This window comes from Lissotriton helveticus, chromosome 12, assembly GCF_964261635.1.
Source record: "Lissotriton helveticus chromosome 12, aLisHel1.1, whole genome shotgun sequence".
Classification (NCBI taxonomy): domain Eukaryota; kingdom Metazoa; phylum Chordata; class Amphibia; order Caudata; family Salamandridae; genus Lissotriton; species Lissotriton helveticus.
In genome coordinates this window covers 41,321,733-41,340,665 of record NC_136073.1, presented here as the reverse complement: position 1 = coordinate 41,340,665, position 18,933 = coordinate 41,321,733, and the positions used below count along the sequence as shown (strand labels likewise).

The following is an 18,933-nucleotide window of genomic DNA, read 5'->3' as shown; positions in this document are numbered from 1 at the left end:
ATGGAGCCTACACCTGCTCGGGTAAATTCTTCATCACCTCAATGGACTCCAAAACGCTCCTTAGCTATGACATAGCCGTCCACTTCGCCGCCCCGGTTGGGGATCCAGCCAGTGACATTGACCGCATTCTTCTTGACATTCCACGCCTGTTCACAGGTCTGGGCCACCTAAAAGAGCCCCTAGTATCACTCCATATCAATGCTATGGTTTGTCCTGTAGTGGAGGAATCCCATTCCACCTCCGCCCAGCCATGGAAGCTGAGCTCCAAAAACTCAAAGATGTCGGAGTCATTGAGAAAGTATCAGAAACCACCCGTTGGGGGCCTCCAATGGTGGTTGTGACCAAGCCTAAACAACCAGGGTGCATCCACATCTGTTCAAACATGAGCCTTCCCAATAGGACAATTACATGAGAATACCACATCTCTCCCACTATTCATGACCTGATCACCGACATCAATGGATCAAAGTGGTTCTCAAAACTCGACCTGAACTCAGGATACCCTCAGCTTGAGTTCCATGAAAACAGCAGGTGCACCACAATTTTTGAATCTCTTCAGTGACAGACGCAATTATAGAAGTTCTCTCAGTCCTCGAGGGAGTCATCAACGTCAGTGATGACATCCTTATGCAAGCCCCCATCTTCGGAAGCCATCGCTGCTGCCTCCGAGCGGATCAGCTCGGCTGGCCTCACTCTCAGCTGGTTCAAGTGGCAGTTCTACTGAAAGGAGATGGAGTCTTTTGGCTACATATTCTCAAATTCAGGCAACAAAGTTGATCATGCTAAGTACATCAACATTAATAAGGCCCCTACACAGTCCTATATCACAGATGTATGGAATTTCCTTGGTATCATAACCTAGTGTAGAAGGAACATTCCTAACTTGGCAACACTGCCAGATCCGCTGAGGCACCTCATCAAGGCATCCACTCCGTGGATGTGGAGACAAGCAGGGGATGCCGTGTTCAAAGTCTCCGAGACACAGTAATGGTCTACTTCGACCCCACTTAAAAATCAGAACATAAATGCAAGTCCTCTCTGTCTCGGAGCTGTCCTTATGCAGTATGCTGGCAACTACTTTTAGGCTCCCATTGCATTTGCCAGCAAAGCCCTCACAGACACCAAAAATTGTATGCCCACATATAAAAAAAAGGCCTTTGCCATCAAGTAGAGCTGCCCATGGATGTCATTTCAGGCTAGTAAGGGGTAATAGCTGCAACCTCTAGCTTGCTCTCTGCTACTTCTGGCACTTTATTTGATATACCTGGCCTCACAGGGGACACATCTTATGTCTCCTCTGAGGCCGGGGGTCTCAAAGAAAGTGGCAGGAGTAGCAGGAAGCAAGTTAGAGGTCGCAACTGCGACACCTAACTAGCCTCAAATGACATCCATGGGGCTGCCCAACCCTCTTCCATACCTCTGGGCAGCATCGCCAAAACCCACAGACTCATCCTCATATCCTATGCCGATGACACACAACTTTCCCTCTGTGAAGACACCAACCTAACTTCCACAACTGTATGACAGACTGCGCCAACTGGAAGAAAGACAACTGCCTGAAGCTCAACTTGGACAAGACAAAGGTACCGATGTTCGGAAACAAAAGCTCCCCATGGACACATCCTGCTGGCCCTCAGAACTTGGACATATTCCTAATCTCACTGACCATGCTAGGAACCTAGGCATAATTCTGGCAAACAAGCCATGATGACTCAGGTCAACTCTGTCTCCTCCTCCTGCTTCTTCATACTCTGGGTGCTTAGTAAGATATTCAAATGGCTACCCCAAAGCTCAAGACGCACCATTAACCAGGACCTCATCTCCAGCCGACTGGACTACGACAATGCTCTGTAGGCAGGGATTGCAGCTCATCTCCTCCTCCGACTACAGACCATACAGAATGCCACAGCAAGACTTGTCCTGGATCTCCCTAGATGAACCCACATCACCCCCATCTCAGGAAACTCCATGGCGTCCCTGTACAGAAAATATGCCAGGCCCTACACAACTGCGGACCCTCCTACTTAAACCACTGCCTGAACTTCTATCAGCCCACCAGACACCCCCGCTCCATGTCCCTTTCTCTAACCCTCATCCACTGCATCCGACATAGCAGATGAGGAGGGGGCTACTTCTCCAACCTAGCAGTGAAGACATAGAATGAGCTACCCTTTCATCTACAGACCTCCATATCGCTTTCAGAGTTCCAAAACCCTGCCAGCGCCTGGATACCCTCACAAGTGACAAGGAGCGCACTACACATCTACTGATTGATTGATTGCCACCATTTTCACTTTTACCTCTGCGGTTAGCCATTCAAGGTCATAACCGATCACAAACCACTCATACTGCTGCTTTCAGGCATGGCACCGCACCCATCTCCAAATTTTGAGAAATGGGCTCTGCTGCTTCAATGGTACCAATTCATGGTGGGATACAAACCATGGTGTGGCAACCCTGACGACTAACTCAAGGCACCCTGGCAGCCAACATCTGATTCCCTATCTCCTGTGTCTGGTGTGAATGAACATGCACACTGAATCGCTGAAGTCGGCTGCCCCAAGTCGATCGCCCTCCATTGACATTACCTGCACCACCTCCTCCAACCCGTGCCTCCGAAAGACACGGAAGTGACCAAATCCAGCACTTGGCAAGCGTAAGCAAACATTTCTACATATACACTCTAAGATTCAATGGATTACCTCCAACGGGGGCCACGAAGCAGCACGCCACTCCCACAGCGGCAGCAGCGATCAGCATCTCGTATTTCCTGGCGTGATTCTAGGCACAAAGCAGATCTCACTATCACATCTCTGCTTAGATTTATTGCAGAATCTTTTACAATATTTACATGTTATATATCAATTCACTGCAAAAATCCCACTGCTCAATTATACACACTCAATTTCCTCTGTGTGTTGTTTTACCACCTTTTCCAGTGAAGTGGAAATATACCAGTGCAGGTACTCACTGTTCCAGAAAACATGTTTAATAATTAGTAAGGTGAATACTCTTCCATCAAGAGAACTGAGCTCCTGTTGAGTAGTGCAGGTACTCCCCCGTTTAAATTAAAGAAGTGCATGTGCTCCCTGTTCCATAAGATCTGTTTACTACTAAGAAATGTGATAACTCTTCCATTAACAGTTCTGAGCCCCTGGTGAGTAGTGCAGGTACTGGCAGTGTCTGCCCATTTAAAACACTGCAGTTTTCTAAGAGTTCTGCTTAGTGCAGGGAACCTCCTGCATTCCCTGTGGCCCATACCTGCTGGTCTGTCGTGTGTCGCTGTTGTCCGTCCGTCTGCCTGACTGTTTTCTTTTCCATACATTGTGAGGTGGGCGAGACAACATGGATGCAAAAATGCTTCCTGGCTTCCATTCTGGGCTGCCAGTGTTTACAAGCCCTGCAGTACCAAGCTGTCTTCCCTTTCGCGGCTCACCCCACATAGACCCTCTGCATTCCAAGCTGATGCAGCCTCTGTGGGAGATACATTCATTGTGCAGTGCTGTCAGGGGACTCTAATCTGACTTTGCTATAGTAACATAGGGCAAGATATACAAAGCATGTTTGAGGGCGCCAAAAATGTTTTTTTTTAATGTACAGACCTCAAATTTAACAAGTTACCGAATCACAATGTGGGGTTGCAAACGGATACAAATTTGCTAATTGGAAGGGGCATGTTTAGGGCATCCCTTCCAAATACCGAATGGTAGCGCTATGACTTAATATTTGGAACTGTATTCCAGTCGCAAAACATTAATATTCTACCACCTCTTCAAAAGAGGTGGTAACCCATCGCAAATGGAAAGCAGACCCCAGGGGACTCCTCTCTCTTTGACAATGTTAACACATATCTTTTGAAGAGCAGGCAGTGGTCCTACTCTTAAGAAAATAAAGTTAAACATTTCTTTCTTTTTGAGACATTTCCTATTTATTAAAAGGAAAATGGGCTGCATTAAAAAAAATGCTTTATTCAAAGGCAGTCACCAACAAAGTGGTCTGCTTACACCATGATGCCACCATCTCTTTGATGGCTATTAGTCCTAATGAGTTGCAAACTGCGACCTAGCTCATTAATAGTCATGAATCAATAATCAAAAGTAGAAAGTTTTCACACATAAATAATAGTGATTTCCTAATTGTGAAACGCAGAACATCACAATTTGTAAGTCGCTATATCCAAATTATATACATTTGGCCCATAATCCCTTAAACCGTTAAACGGCAACATTTCCACACAGGGTATGTTGGCACACAGTGACTTTCAGTGAGAATTGCTCTTCTATTAAGGAGAAGAGGCCACATCATTCACACAGTCTAGGATGAAGGAGAGGGCAAGAAATGGAGGAATAAGAGAAAAGGAGGAACACTGCTGTAAAAATGTTTGTCGCGAAAGAAGACAAAGTGAAAGTTACCTCCTTTGTCCCAGAAAACTTCACCATGATCTTCCCCAGCAGCGTGGCCAGGATGGCGGAAATGTGAACAAAGGGACCCTGCAACGGAACACAAGAGGAGGTAAATAAAGACTGATCGCCAACAGAGCAGATAATATCAAACCCTCATCTTGGTCAGTGGCATAACGAAACTTGAGGGGACCCACCGGCAAAGTACATGTAGCCCATCCCCGGAGCTCAGGGGCTACATGGAGCTCGGGGGCCCCCACGCACTGTGAGGGTTGCGGGGTCTAATGTTACGCCACTGACCTTTGTGCCAAGTGGGCCAATGCTGACCCTCGCTCGCTAATCATGAGAGCTTAGCCAAAATGCTGAAAACATTTGAGGGCAGATTTAATATTTTTAAGCACACAGCAGAGCGATAAGCAAAGTTGCTGTGCTGAGTAGCTCTTGGGGGAGAGAGCATCGCAAACTCATATTATCATATCAGGGTAATGTCAGATACTTAGGTCAGTGTAAAGCACAACTGTTTTTTAATAGAAGCAGCCATGATTAGCTATTATACAATGTTATGTGTTTGTGGTATGTGTGCATTGAGCATGACAATGACATGCATAGGGTTCTAGTTAACGGATGAAGTATACAGTCACTGGCGCTGCTGTCAACATTGAGCTTGACTTAATTGTAAATTCATATTTAATTCTCCATGGGTGTGTGATCATTCAGATTCAACAAGTGTAATCTTTCAGACTCAACACATATCTGGCAACATTTAGTGCTGCTGCACAAACAAATGCTGCTTGGTGCCCTGCAAATGGGGCATTGTATGCACAATTTAATGTTTACCAATTTCCCCAGGGAAGCAATGGTGATATGTCCTCATCTCTGCTTCTCATACACATAGCACCGTGCCCTAGTGGCCTGAGCCGCTCCTCTCATTTCTGCTTCTCATTCACATAGCAGCATACCCTAGTGGCCTGAGACGCTCCTCTCATTTCTGCTTCTCATTCACATAGCAGCGTACCCTAGTGGCCTGAGCAGCTCCTCTCATCTCTGCCTCTCATTCACATAGCAGCGTGCCGTAGTGGCCTGAGACGCTCCTCTCATCTCTGCTTCTCATTCACATAGCAGCGTGCCCTAGTGGCCTGAGCAGCTCCTCTCATCTCTGCCTCTCATTCACATAGCAGCGTGCCGTAGTGGCCTGAGACGCTCCTCTCATCTCTGCTTCTCATTCACATAGCAGCGTGCCCTAGTGGCCTGAGCAGCTCCTCTCATCTCTGCCTCTCATTCACATAGCAGCGTGCCGTAGTGGCCTGAGACGCTCCTCTCATCTCTGCTTCTCATTCACATAGCAGCGTGCCCTAGCGGCCTGAGACGCTCCTCTCATCTCTGCTTCTCATACACATAGCAGCGTGCCCTAGTGGCCTGACCCGCTCCTCTCATCTCTGCTTCTCATTCACATAGCAGCGTGCCCTAGTGGCCTGAGCCGCTCCTCTCATCTCTGCTTCCCAAACACATAGCAGCGTGCCCTAGTGGCCTGACCCGCTCCTCTCATCTCTGCTTCTCATTCACATAGCAGCGTGCCCTAGCGACCTGAGCTGCTCTTCTTACCTCTGGTTCTCATACACATAGCAGCGTGCCCTAGCGGCCTGAGACGCTCCTCTCATCTCTGCTTCTCATTCACATAGCAGCGTGCCCTAGTGGCCTGAGACGCTCCTCTCATCTCTGCTTCTCATTCACATAGCAGCGTGCCCTAGTGGCCTGAGACGCTCCTCTCATCTCTGCTTCTCATTCACATAGCAGCGTGCCCTAGTGGCCTGAGACGCTCCTCTCATCTCTGCTTCTCATTCACATAGCAGCGTGCCCTAGCGGCCTGAGACGCTCCTCTCATCTCTGCTTCTCATACACATAGCAGCGTGCCCTAGCTGCCTGAGCCTCTCCTCTCACCTCTGGTTCTCATTCACATAGCAGCGTGCCCTAGCGGCCTGAGCTGCTCTTCTCACCTCTGGTTCTCATACACATAGCAGCGTGCCCTAGTGGCCTGAGACGCTCCTCTCATTTCTGCTTCTCATTCACATAGCAGCGTGCCCTAGCTGCCTGAGCCGCTCCTCTCACCTCTGGTTCTCATTCACATAGCAGCGTGCCCTAGTGGCCTGAGACGCTCCTCTCATCTCTGCTTCTCATTCACATAGCAGCATACCCTAGTGGCCTGAGACGCTCCTCTCATCTCTGCTTCTCATTCACATAGCAGCGTGCCCTAGCGGCCTGAGACGCTCCTCTCATCTCTGCTTCTCATTCACATAGCAGCGTGCCCTAGTGGCCTGAGACGCTCCTCTCATCTCTGCTTCTCATACACATAGCAGCGTGCCCTAGTGGCCTGAGCCGCTCCTCTCATCTCTGCTTCTCATTCACATAGCAGCGTGCCCTAGCGGCCTGAGGCGCTCCTCTCATCTCTGCTTCTCATTCACATAGCAGCGTGCCCTAGCGGCCTGAGACGCTCCTCTCATCTCTGCTTCTCATTCACATAGCAGCGTGCCCTAGTGGCCTGAGATGCTCCTCTCATCTCTGCTTCTCATTCACATAGCAGCGTGCCCTAGCGGCCTGAGACGCTCCTCTCATCTCTGCTTCTCATTCACATAGCAGCGTGCCCTAGTGGCCTGAGACGCTCCTCTCATCTCTGCTTCTCATTCACATAGCAGCGTGCCCTAGCGGCCTGAGGCGCTCCTCTCATCTCTGCTTCTCATACACATAGCAGCGTGCCCTAGCGGCCTGAGCCGCTCCTCTCATCTCTGCTTCTCATTCACATAGCAGCGTGCCCTAGTGGCCTGAGACGCTCCTCTCATCTCTGCTTCTCATTCACATAGCAGCGTGCCCTAGTGGCCTGAGATGCTCCTCTCATCTCTGCTTCTCATTCATATAGCAGCGTGCCCTAGTGGCCTGAGACGCTCCTCTCATCTCTGCTTCTCATTCACATAGCAGCGTGCCCTAGTGGCCTGAGCAGCTCCTCTCATCTCTGCTTCTCATTCACATAGCAGCGTGCCCTAGCGGCCTGAGCTGCTCTTCTCACCTCTGGTTCTCATTCACATAGTATCGTGCCCTAGCGGCCTGAGTCGCTCCTCTCATCTCTGCTTCTCATTCACATAGCAGCGTGCCCTAGTGGCCTGAGACGCTCCTCTCATCTCTGCTTCTCATTCACATAGCAGCGTGCCCTAGCGGCCTGAGACGCTCCTCTCATCTCTGCTTCTCATTCACATAGCAGCGTGCCCTAGTGGCCTGAGACGCTCCTCTCATCTCTGCTTCTCATTCACATAGCAGCGTGCCCTAGTGGCCTGAGACGCTCCTCTCATCTCTGCTTCTCATTCACATAGCAGCATACCCTAGTGGCCTGAGACGCTCCTCTCATCTCTGCTTCTCATTCACATAGCAGCATACCCTAGTGGCCTGAGACGCTCCTCTCATCTCTGCTTCTCATTCACATAGCAGCATACCCTAGTGGCCTGAGACGCTCCTCTCATTTCTGCTTCTCATACACATAGCAGCGTGCCCTAGCGGCCTGAGCTGCTCTTCTCACCTCTGGTTCTCATACACATAGTATCGTGCCCTAGCGGCCTGAGACGCTCCTCTCATCTCTGCTTCTCATTCTCATAGCAGCGTGCCCTAGCGACCTGAGCTGCTCTTCTCACCTCTGGTTGTCATACACATAGCAGCGTGCCCTAGCTGCCTGAGCTGCTCTTCTCACCTCTGGTTCTCATACACATAGAAGCATGCCCTAGTGGCCTGAGCAGCTCCTCTCATCTCTGCCTCTCATTCACATAGCAGCGTGCCGTAGTGGCCTGAGACGCTCCTCTCATCTCTGCTTCTCATTTATTTATTTATTTTATTTATTTATTGTCATTTTTAAAGCGCGGCGAATACCCGTAGGCGTCTCGGCGCTGGCTAAGGGCATAGGTCGACATCCAGGGAAGCCAACGGAACATTCCTAACTATTGAACAAACAACCAAGTCTTAAGCTGTTTACGAAATATTAGCAGAGATGGACTAGTCCTGATATGAGAGGGTAGGGAATTCCAGAGTTTTGGGGCGGCAACCAAAAAGCGCCTATCGCCCCATGTGACTGTTCTGGTGCGTGGTACTACTAAATGATTGAGATGGATGGAGCGGAGAGAACGAGTTGGCATGTAGCGGGCAAGATTATGTTTGAGAAAGTGGGGGCCTTGATTGTTGAGTGCCTTGTAAACAATACACAGCGATTTGAACTTAATTCGACTGCAAATCGGGAGCCAATGAAGTTTCCTGATGGTGTTGGAAACAGGTGCAAACTTGGGAAGACCCGAAAGCAGCCGGGCTGCTGCGTTTTGAATTGACTGCATCTTGTTTGTCACTCGAGTTTGGGCATGTAGGAATAGGGCGTTACAATAATCCAAGGCGGACAACACCAATGCACTGATCAGAGTTTTCCTGGCTGAATCCGGTAGAAAAGGTAGAATTTTCCTTATCATTTTGAGTTTCATGTGAGCCGTGGCAGCAATTTTGTTAGCATGTGCCATGAAATTAAGACCCACATCGAAGGTGACGCCAAGATTCCTGACTTTAAGAGCTGGATTAGGAGGCGTTCCAAACGATGTTGGCCACCAGACAGATGACCAGCCAGGAGAAAGGTGACCGAAAATGACCACTTCAGCCTTTTCTGAATTAAGCTTAAGACAATTCGTGGCCATCCAGTCACCTATGGCTACCATCCCTCTTGTGAAACGTGTGGCCACCTCCTCACCATCCCCTTTGATGGCCAATACCAATTGGGTGTCGTCGGCATAGGAGGTTAGGCTCATCCCAAATGCTTTGATGACACTAGCAAGGTCCGACACATAGATATTAAACAGTGTCGGACTTAGGGATGAGCCTTGCGGAACCCCACAAGGCAGGGACACCTTAGAGGATTGGTATGGTCCTAGGGATACCGCCTGCGTTCTGTCAGCCAGGAACGATACAAGTAGGTCCAGCGCAGTTTTCTGGACCCCCATCCGTCCGACACGGTCGGCCAAGATCTTATGGTCGACCGTGTCGAAGGCCGCAGAGAGGTCCAGCATGACCAGAACTGCTGTCCCCCCCTGATCCCGTATGGCTCTGATATCATCAGCCGCTTTTAGGAGGGCGGTTTCCGTGCCGTGGCATTTACGGAATCCGAACTGGGTGTTATCGAGCAGCTGATGTTGCTTTACAAAGTCCGAAAGCTGCTGATTCATAGCTTTTTCTACGACTTTGGCCAGGAACGGAAGACTGGCTATAGGCCGGTAGTTTTTTAAGTCGTCTTTGTTAAGGTTGACTTTTTTTAATAAGGGTTTAACCAGTGTATGTTTCAATGAGTTGGGAAAAATCCCAGAGTTGAACATAGCATTACAGACCAAAGTAATGACCGGAATTAATGTGTCCATAACTGGGGTGAGAACTTTAAGCGGGCAAGGGTCCAGTGCTGACCCTGTTTTAATCCTGGAGATAATAAGCTTCGTCTGATCCATAGAGAGGTCGGCAAAGCGTGTCAACGATTTGTCCAGCGGGGGAAGGGAGGGAGACCGATGACCGGTTTTAGTATTCAAGGCAAAAGCCTGGTAGATGTCATTTACTTTCGTGAAAAAGTAATTGGATAGGGCATCGCAAAGATGTTGTGAGGGGGGAGGTGAGAGATCCTGCGTGCTGCCGGAGAGGAGCTTAGTAATGTCAAATAACTCTTTACTTGAGTTTTTTGCCTTTTCAATTTGTTCGGCGTAATAAATTCTTTTTGCCTCTGCAATCATCTGTTTATACCGAGCGAGTGATTCCTTGTATATTATTTTGCTCTCGGTATCGTACAGCTTTCGCCAGTGTCTTTCCCTATGTTTGTTGAGTTGTTTCTGCTTTTTTAGTTCATCTGAGAACCACGGTGCACTGGGGGAAATTCGGTTCCGGGAAATAGTTTTTAAAGGAACTAACTGATGTGTGGCCTGACTAAGCCAATTATGGAACTGATTAGTCGCAAGGATGGGGTCGTCTGACAAGGAAGGCAGTGTTCTTTCCAGAAATGTTTTCAGTTCCCCCTCGTTTAAGTCATTCCAAGCTTTCACCGACTTGGGGATATGGGCAAGAAGTCTAGTCTTAGAGCTGTCAGGAATAACTAACTTACTTAAAATGGCATGGTGATCCGTCCATGGCATGGGGAGGACAGCTGAAATGTGTAGCGTCTTAGTGTTGGTAAATATGCCATCCAATGTGTTACCTGCCTCATGAGTTGGGGCGGAAACTAGTTGTTGCAGACCTAACGTTTCCATGTCAGCTATGAGACATGTTGTATCGACGTCACTGCCTGATTCGAGATGGAAATTAAAATCCCCTAGCACCGTAAAGGAGTCTTCAAGTGCAATGGATTCTAGTATTGACCCCAAACTAAGTAGGAAAGGGGCACGGGCTCCTGGTGGGCGATATATCAGCACACCTTTAAAATTGAAAAGGGCAGTGAACTTGATACTGAACATTATAGCTTCGCATGAGGTAGATGGTATCGGGGAAGTCCTGATCGGTAAATTATCTCTGGTGATAATAGCAAGCCCACCTCCCCGCTGGCCTATTCTATCCTGCCTATGTATCGTGTACCCGCTTGGGACCGCTATGACCATGTCTGGGTCAGATGCACCATCCGTCCATGTTTCCGTAATGAATAATGCGTCCAGGTCACAATCTGTGATTAAATCCGCGATTTCCTGCCTATGTCTGCACATGGAGCGGGAATTAATGAGCGCTAAATGAAAAGTAGCAGCGGGAGAGGTCACATTAGTCAAAGTGTTAATCTTGGTGTTAAAAATCGGTATCCTAGAGGTGCAGTGCGGCCAGATAAAAAGAAAGGGCGCATGACAATAGGTATATGGATCATGTCTGTGACAACACTTACTTCCCGGGGGACGAAGTGCTCTTAGGGATGAAGGCGCATAGACCAGTCTTGATATTTGGGCAGGGGGTGTGGCAGGAGGCACTGGCCTGGCACGGACGGGCGCAGACGGGCTGGACTTTGGCGCGACTTCGGCGCGCATCCGGCGCGCCCGCTGCGCCAGCCCGCTGCGCCGTCTAGTATTGGTGCACATTTATAGGCGGCTGAGGAGGGTAGGAGGCAGCCAGCGACTAGAGCGCTGCCCTGCCTTCCTCCAAGATGACGGCCGTCTATCGCCCCAGCACCTGAATCGGCTGGGCGAGAGAGAACGGCGTGATCAAGGCAGAGGTAAACGCTATGAGCGTTCGAGGAAGAGTACACAAGGTCCTGCACAATTTAAAAGTTAATTTCAGCAATAAAACAATTTTTATCAAAAAACGTTACACAATGTGCAAAATAGCAATGTGAGGTTTTAAAACGATCTCAGTGTAAGCAGGTATATTTCAGTGACCCCCAGCGTGACCAACACCCTTCACATAGCAGCGTGCCCTAGTGGCCTGAGACGCTCCTCTCATCTCTGCTTCTCATTCACATAGCAGCGTGCCCTAGCGGCCTGAGACGCTCCTCTCATCTCTGCTTCTCATACACATAGCAGCGTGCCCTAGCTGCCTGAGCCGCTCCTCTCACCTCTGGTTCTCATTCACATAGCAGCGTGCCCTAGTGGCCTGAGCCGCTCCTCTCATCTCTGCTTCTCATTCACATAGCAGCGTGCCCTAGTGGCCTGAGCCGCTTCTCTCATCTCTGCTTCTGATTCACATAGCAGCGTGCCCTAGTGGCCTGAGCCACTCCTCTCATCTCTGCCTTTCATACACATAGCAGCGTGCCCTAGCGGCCTGAGCTGCTCTTCTCACCTCTGGTTCTCATACACATAGCAGCGTGCCCTAGTGGCCTGAGACGCTCCTCTCATTTCTGCTTCTCATTCACATAGCAGCGTGCCCTAGCGGCCTGAGACGCTCCTCTCATCTCTGCTTCTCATTCACATAGCAGCGTGCCCTAGCGGCCTGAGACGCTCCTCTCATCTCTGCTTCTCATTCACATAGCAGCGTGCCCTAGCGGCCTGAGACGCTCCTCTCATCTCTGCTTCTCATTCACATAGCAGCGTGCCCTAGTGGCCTGAGACGCTCCTCTCATCTCTGCTTCTCATTCACATAGCAGCGTGCCCTAGTGGCCTGAGACGCTCCTCTCATCTCTGCTTCTCATTCACATAGCAGCATACCCTAGTGGCCTGAGACGCTCCTCTCATTTCTGCTTCTCATTCACATAGCAGCGTACCCTAGTGGCCTGAGCAGCTCCTCTCATCTCTGCCTCTCATTCACATAGCAGCGTGCCGTAGTGGCCTGAGACGCTCCTCTCATCTCTGCTTCTCATTCACATAGCAGCGTGCCCTAGTGGCCTGAGACACTCCTCTCATCTCTGCTTCTCATTCACATAGCAGCGTGCCCTAGCGGCCTGAGACGCTCCTCTCATCTCTGCTTCTCATACACATAGCAGCGTGCCCTAGCGGCCTGAGACACTCCTCTCATCTCTGCTTCTCATACACATAGCAGCGTGCCCTAGCTGCCTGAGCCGCTCTTCTCACCTCTGGTTCTCATACACATAGCAGCGTGCCCTAGTGGCCTGAGCCGCTCCTCTCATCTCTGCTTCTCATTCACATAGCAGCGTGCCCTAGTGGCCTGAGACGCTCCTCTCATCTCTGCTTCTCATTCACATAGCAGCGTGCCCTAGCGGCCTGAGACGCTCCTCTCACCTCTGCTTCTCATTCACATAGCAGCGTGCCCTAGTGGCCTGAGACGCTCCTCTCATTTCTGCTTCTCATTCACATAGCAGCGTGCCCTAGTGGCCTGAGACGCTCCTCTCATCTCTGCTTCTCATTCACATAGCAGCATACCCTAGTGGCCTGAGACGCTCCTCTCATTTCTGCTTCTCATTCACATAGCAGCGTGCCCTAGCGGCCTGAGCTGTTCTTCTCATCTCTGCTTCTCATACACATAGCAGCGTGCCCTAGCGGCCTGAGCTGCTCTTCTTACCTCTGGTTCTCATACACATAGCAGCGTGCCCTAGCGGCCTGAGACGCTCCTCTCATCTCTGCTTCTCATTCACATAGCAGCGTGCCCTAGCGGCCTGAGACGCTCCTCTCATCTCTGCTTCTCATTCACATAGCAGCGTGCCCTAGTGGCCTGAGATGCTCCTCTCATCTCTGCTTCTCATTCACATAGCAGCGTGCCCTAGCGGCCTGAGACGCTCCTCTCATCTCTGCTTCTCATTCACATAGCAGCGTGCCCTAGTGGCCTGAGACGCTCCTCTCATCTCTGCTTCTCATTCACATAGCAGCGTGCCCTAGTGGCCTGAGATGCTCCTCTCATCTCTGCTTCTCATTCACATAGCAGCGTGCCCTAGTGGCCTGAGACGCTCCTCTCATCTCTGCTTCTCATTCACATAGCAGCATACCCTAGTGGCCTGAGACGCTCCTCTCATCTCTGCTTCTCATTCACATAGCCGCGTGCCCTAGTGGCCTGAGCAGCTCCTCTCATCTCTGCTTCTCATTCACATAGCAGCGTGCCCTAGCGGCCTGAGACGCTCCTCTCACCTCTGGTTCTCATTCACATAGCAGCGTGCCCTAGCGGCCTGAGCTGCTCCTCTCATCTCTGCCTCTCATTCACATAGCAGCGTGCCCTAGCGGCCTGAGACGCTCCTCTCATCTCTGCTTCTCATTCACATAGCAGCGTGCCCTAGCGGCCTGAGGCGCTCCTCTCATCTCTGCTTCTCATTCACATAGCAGCATACCCTAGTGGCCTGAGACACTCCTCTCATTTCTGCTTCTCATACACATAGCAGCGTGCCCTAGCGGCCTGAGACGCTCCTCTCATCTCTGCTTCTCATTCCCATAGCAGCATACCCTAGTGGCCTGAGACGCTCCTCTCATTTCTGCTTCTCATTCACATAGCAGCGTACCCTAGTGGCCTGAGCAGCTCCTCTCATCTCTGCCTCTCATTCACATAGCAGCGTGCCCTAGTGGCCTGAGATGCTCCTCTCATCTCTGCTTCTCATTCACATAGCAGCGTGCCCTAGCGGCCTGAGACGCTCCTCTCATCTCTGCTTCTCATTCACATAGCAGCGTGCCCTAGCGGCCTGAGACGCTCCTCTCATCTCTGCTTCTCATTCACATAGCAGCGTGCCCTAGCTGCCTGAGCCGCTCCTCTCACCTCTGGTTCTCATTCACATAGCAGCGTGCCCTAGTGGCCTGAGCAGCTCCTCTCATCTCTGCCTCTCATTCACATAGCAGCGTGCCGTAGTGGCCTGAGACGCTCCTCTCATCTCTGCTTCTCATTCACATAGCAGCGTGCCCTAGCGGCCTGAGCCTCTCTTCTCATCTCTGCTTCTCATACACATAGCAGCGTGCCCTAGCGGCCTGAGACGCTCCTCTCATCTCTGCTTCTCATACACATAGCAGCGTGCCCTAGTGGCCTGAGCCGCTCCTCTCATCTCTGCTTCTCATTCACATAGCAGCGTGCCCTAGTGGCCTGAGATGCTCCTCTCATCTCTGCCTCTCATTCACATAGCAGCTTGCCCTAGTGGCCTGAGCCGCTCCTCTCATCTCTGCTTCTCATTCACATAGCAGCGTGCCCTAGTGGCCTGAGACGCTCCTCTCATCTCTGCTTCTCATTCACATAGCAGCGTGCCCTAGTGGCCTGAGACGCTCCTCTCATCTCTGCTTCTCATTCACATAGCAGCGTGCCCTAGCGGCCTGAGACGCTCCTCTCATCTCTGCTTCTCATACACATAGCAGCGTGCCCTAGTGGCCTGAGACGCTCCTCTCATCTCTGCTTCTCATTCACATAGCAGCGTGCCCTAGCGGCCTGAGCTGCTCTTCTCACCTCTGGTTCTCATACACATAGTATCGTGCCCTAGCGGCCTGAGTCGCTCCTCTCATCTCTGCTTCTCATTCTCATAGCAGAGTGCCCTAGCGACCTGAGCTGCTCTTCTCACCTCTGGTTGTCATACACATAGCAGCGTGCCCTAGCTGCCTGAGCTGCTCTTCTCACCTCTGGTTCTCATACACATAGAAGCATGCCCTAATGGCCTGAGCCGCTCCTATCGTCTCTGCTTCTCATTCACATAGCAGCGTACCCTAGTGGCCTGAGCAGCTCCTCTCATCTCTGCCTCTCATTCACATAGCAGCGTGCCCTAGCGGCCTGAGCTGCTCTTCTCACCTCTGGTTCTCATTCACATAGCAGCGTGCCCTAGCGGCCTGAGACGCTCCTCTCATCTCTGCTTCTCATTCACATAGCAGCGTGCCGTAGTGGCCTGAGACGCTCCTCTCATCTCTGCTTCTCATTCACATAGCAGCGTGCCCTAGCGGCCTGAGCAGCTCCTCTCATCTCTGCCTCTCATTCACATAGCAGCGTGCCCTAGCGGCCTGAGCTGCTCTTCTCACCTCTGGTTCTCATTCACATAGCAGCGTGCCCTAGCGGCCTGAGACGCTCCTCTCATCTCTGCTTCTCATTCACATAGCAGCGTGCCCTAGTGGCCTGAGACGCTCCTCTCATCTCTGCTTCTCATTCACATAGCAGCGTGCCCTAGTGGATTGAGCCGCTCCTCTCATCTCTGCTTCCCAAACACATAGCAGCGTGCCCTAGCGGCCTGAGCTGTTCTTCTCATCTCTGCTTCTCATTCACATAGCAGCGTGCCCTAGTGGCCTGAGCCGCTCCTCTCATCTCTGCTTCTCATTCACATAGCAGCGTGCCCTAGCGGCCTGAGCTGTTCTTCTCATCTCTGCTTCTCATTCACATAGCAGCGTGCCCTAGTGGCCTGAGCCGCTCCTCTCATCTCTGCTTCTCATACACATAGCAGCGTGCCCTAGCGGCCTGAGGCGCTCCTCTCATCTCTGCTTCTCATACACATAGCAGCGTGCCCTAGTGGCCTGAGCCGCTCCTCTCATCTCTGCTTCTCATTCACATAGCAGCGTGCCCTAGTGGCCTGAGATGCTCCTCTCATCTCTGCCTCTCATTCACATAGCAGTGTGCCCTAGTGGCCTGAGACGTTCCTCTCATCTCTGCCTCTCATTCACATAGCAGCGTGCCCTAGTGGCCTGAGACGCTCCTCTCATCTCTGCTTCTCATACACATAGCAGCGTGCCCTAGCGGCCTGAGACGCTCCTCTCATCTCTGCTTCTCATACACATAGCAGCGTGCCCTAGTGGCCTGAGCTGCTCTTCTTACCTCTGGTTCTCATACACATAGCAGAGTGCCCTAGTGGCCTGAGACGCTCCTCTCATCTCTGCTTCTCATTCACATAGCAGCGTGCCCTAGCGGCCTGAGCTGCTCTTCTCACCTCTGGTTCTCATTCACATAGCAGCGTGCCCTAGCGGCCTGAGACGCTCCTCTCATCTCTGCTTCTCATTCACATAGCAGCGTTCCCTAGTGGATTGAGCCGCTCCTCTCATCTCTGCTTCTCATTCACATAGCAGCGTGCCCTAGTGGCCTGAGACGCTCCTCTCATCTCTGCTTCTCATTCACATAGCAGCATACCCTAGTGGCCTGAGACGCTCCTCTCATTTCTGCTTCTCATTCACATAGCAGCGTGCCCTAGCGGCCTGAGCTGTTCTTCTCATCTCTGCTTCTCATACACATAGCAGCGTGCCCTAGCGGCCTGAGCTGCTCTTCTCACCTCTGGTTCTCATACACATAGCAGCGTGCCCTAGTGGCCTGAGACGCTCCTCTCATCTCTGCTTCTCATTCACATAGCAGTGTGCCCTAGCGGCCTGAGCTGCTCTTCTCACCTCTGGTTCTCATACACATAGCAGCGTGCCCTAGCTGCCTGAGCTGCTCTTCTCACCTCTGGTTCTCATACACATAGCAGCGTGCCCTAGCGGCCTGAGACGCTCCTCTCATCTCTGCTTCTCATTCACATAGCAGCGTGCCCTAGTGGCCTGAGACGCTCCTCTCATCTCTGCTTCTCATTCACATAGCAGTGTGCCCTAGTGGCCTGAGACGCTCCTCTCATCTCTGCTTCTCATTCACATAGCAGCGTGCCCTAGTGGCCTGAGACGCTCCTCTCATCTCTGCTTCCCAAACACATAGCAGCGTGCCCTAGTGGCCTGAGACGCTCCTCTCATCTCTGCTTCCCAAACACATAGCAGCGTGCCCTAGTGGCCTGAGACGCTCCTCTCATCTCTGCTTCCCAAACACATAGCAGCGTGCCCTAGTGGCATGAGACACTCCTCTCATCTCTGCTTCCCAAACACATAGCAGCGTGCCCTAGCGGCCTGAGCCGCTCCTCTCATCTCTGCTTCTCATTCACATAGCAGCGTGCCCTAGTGGCCTGAGACGCTCCTCTCATCTCTGCTTCTCATTCACATAGCAGCGTGCCCTAGTGGCCTGAGACGCTCCTCTCATCTCTGCTTCCCAAACACATAGCAGCGTGCCCTAGTGGCCTGAGACGCTCCTCTCATCTCTGCTTCCCAAACACATAGCAGCGTGCCCTAGTGGCCTGAGACACTCCTCTCATCTCTGCTTCTCATTCACATAGCAGCGTGCCCTAGTGGCCTGAGCCGCTCCTCTCATCTCTGCTTCTCATTCACATAGCAGCGTGCCCTAGTGGCCTGAGACGCTCCTCTCATCTCTGCTTCTCATTCACATAGCAGCGTGCCCTAGCGGCCTGAGCCGCTCCTCTCATCTCTGCTTCTCATTCACATAGCAGCGTGCCCTAGTGGCCTGAGACGCTCCTCTCATCTCTGCTTCTCATTCACATAGCAGTGTGCCCTAGTGGCCTGAGACGCTCCTCTCATCTCTGCTTCTCATTCACATAGCAGCGTGCCCTAGCGGCCTGAGCCGCTCCTCTCATCTCTGCTTCTCATTCACATAGCAGCGTGCCCTAGTGGCCTGAGACGCTCCTCTCATCTCTGCTTCCCAAACACATAGCAGCGTGCCCTAGTGGCCTGAGACACTCCTCTCATCTCTGCTTCCCAAACACATAGCAATATGCCCCAGATAAGAGTGCCGTTGAACTTTGATTATGCAGCTGTTCTTACAGGTGTTGGGTCACACTGTAAGAGTTAATATCCATCAAGAAGAGATGCCACTTCAAATTGCTATGATACCGTCCACAACTCAGGACCCGAATACCTGAACAACTGCATGACTTTTCACCACCCCATCAGACACCTGCGTTCGGCCTCCCTGGCCCTCACCAGCCTCCCCAGGATCCAGCACACTCGAGCCGGAGGACGCGCCTTCTTCCACCTCGTTGTCTATGCCTGGTCGACCTCCCCTTCCACCTCCGAACCTCCACCTCCCTCGCCAAATTCAGGAGCGGCCTCAAGGCCAGGATGTTTGAGAAGCTCCCCCCTCCCATATGGTGATTAACGCCATTCACAAATACTGATTAATTGAATATTAAATTGCCTCTATGCCACACACATGCCACTTTGTAATGGACAGGTTACCTGGATGTAGCCAGTGGTTCTTCCAGGTGCTGGGTCACAGTGGATGAGTTAATATTACCCTGCCTCTATGCCACACGCAGGCCACTTTGCCCAGGATGGCAGCAACGTCAGAGGACAGGGTGTCCCGTTGTCGTGTTTCGCCC

General features: G+C 51.4%; 1 protein-coding gene across 2 annotated transcripts in view; it reads right to left on the bottom strand.

Moving 5' to 3' along the window:
* The window catches only part of LOC144799931 (chloride channel protein ClC-Kb-like), a 238,100-nt gene that overhangs the window by 155,658 nt on the left and 63,509 nt on the right, over positions 1-18,933 (bottom strand). For both annotated transcript variants that reach the window (XM_078671560.1, XM_078671561.1), the window contains exons 5-6: positions 4,413-4,490; positions 2,703-2,781 (exon numbers count right to left, since the gene is read on the bottom strand). In XM_078671560.1, coding sequence (XP_078527686.1) covers positions 2,703-2,781; positions 4,413-4,490 — 157 coding nt within the window. The remainder of the gene's footprint in view (positions 1-2,702; positions 2,782-4,412; positions 4,491-18,933) is intronic.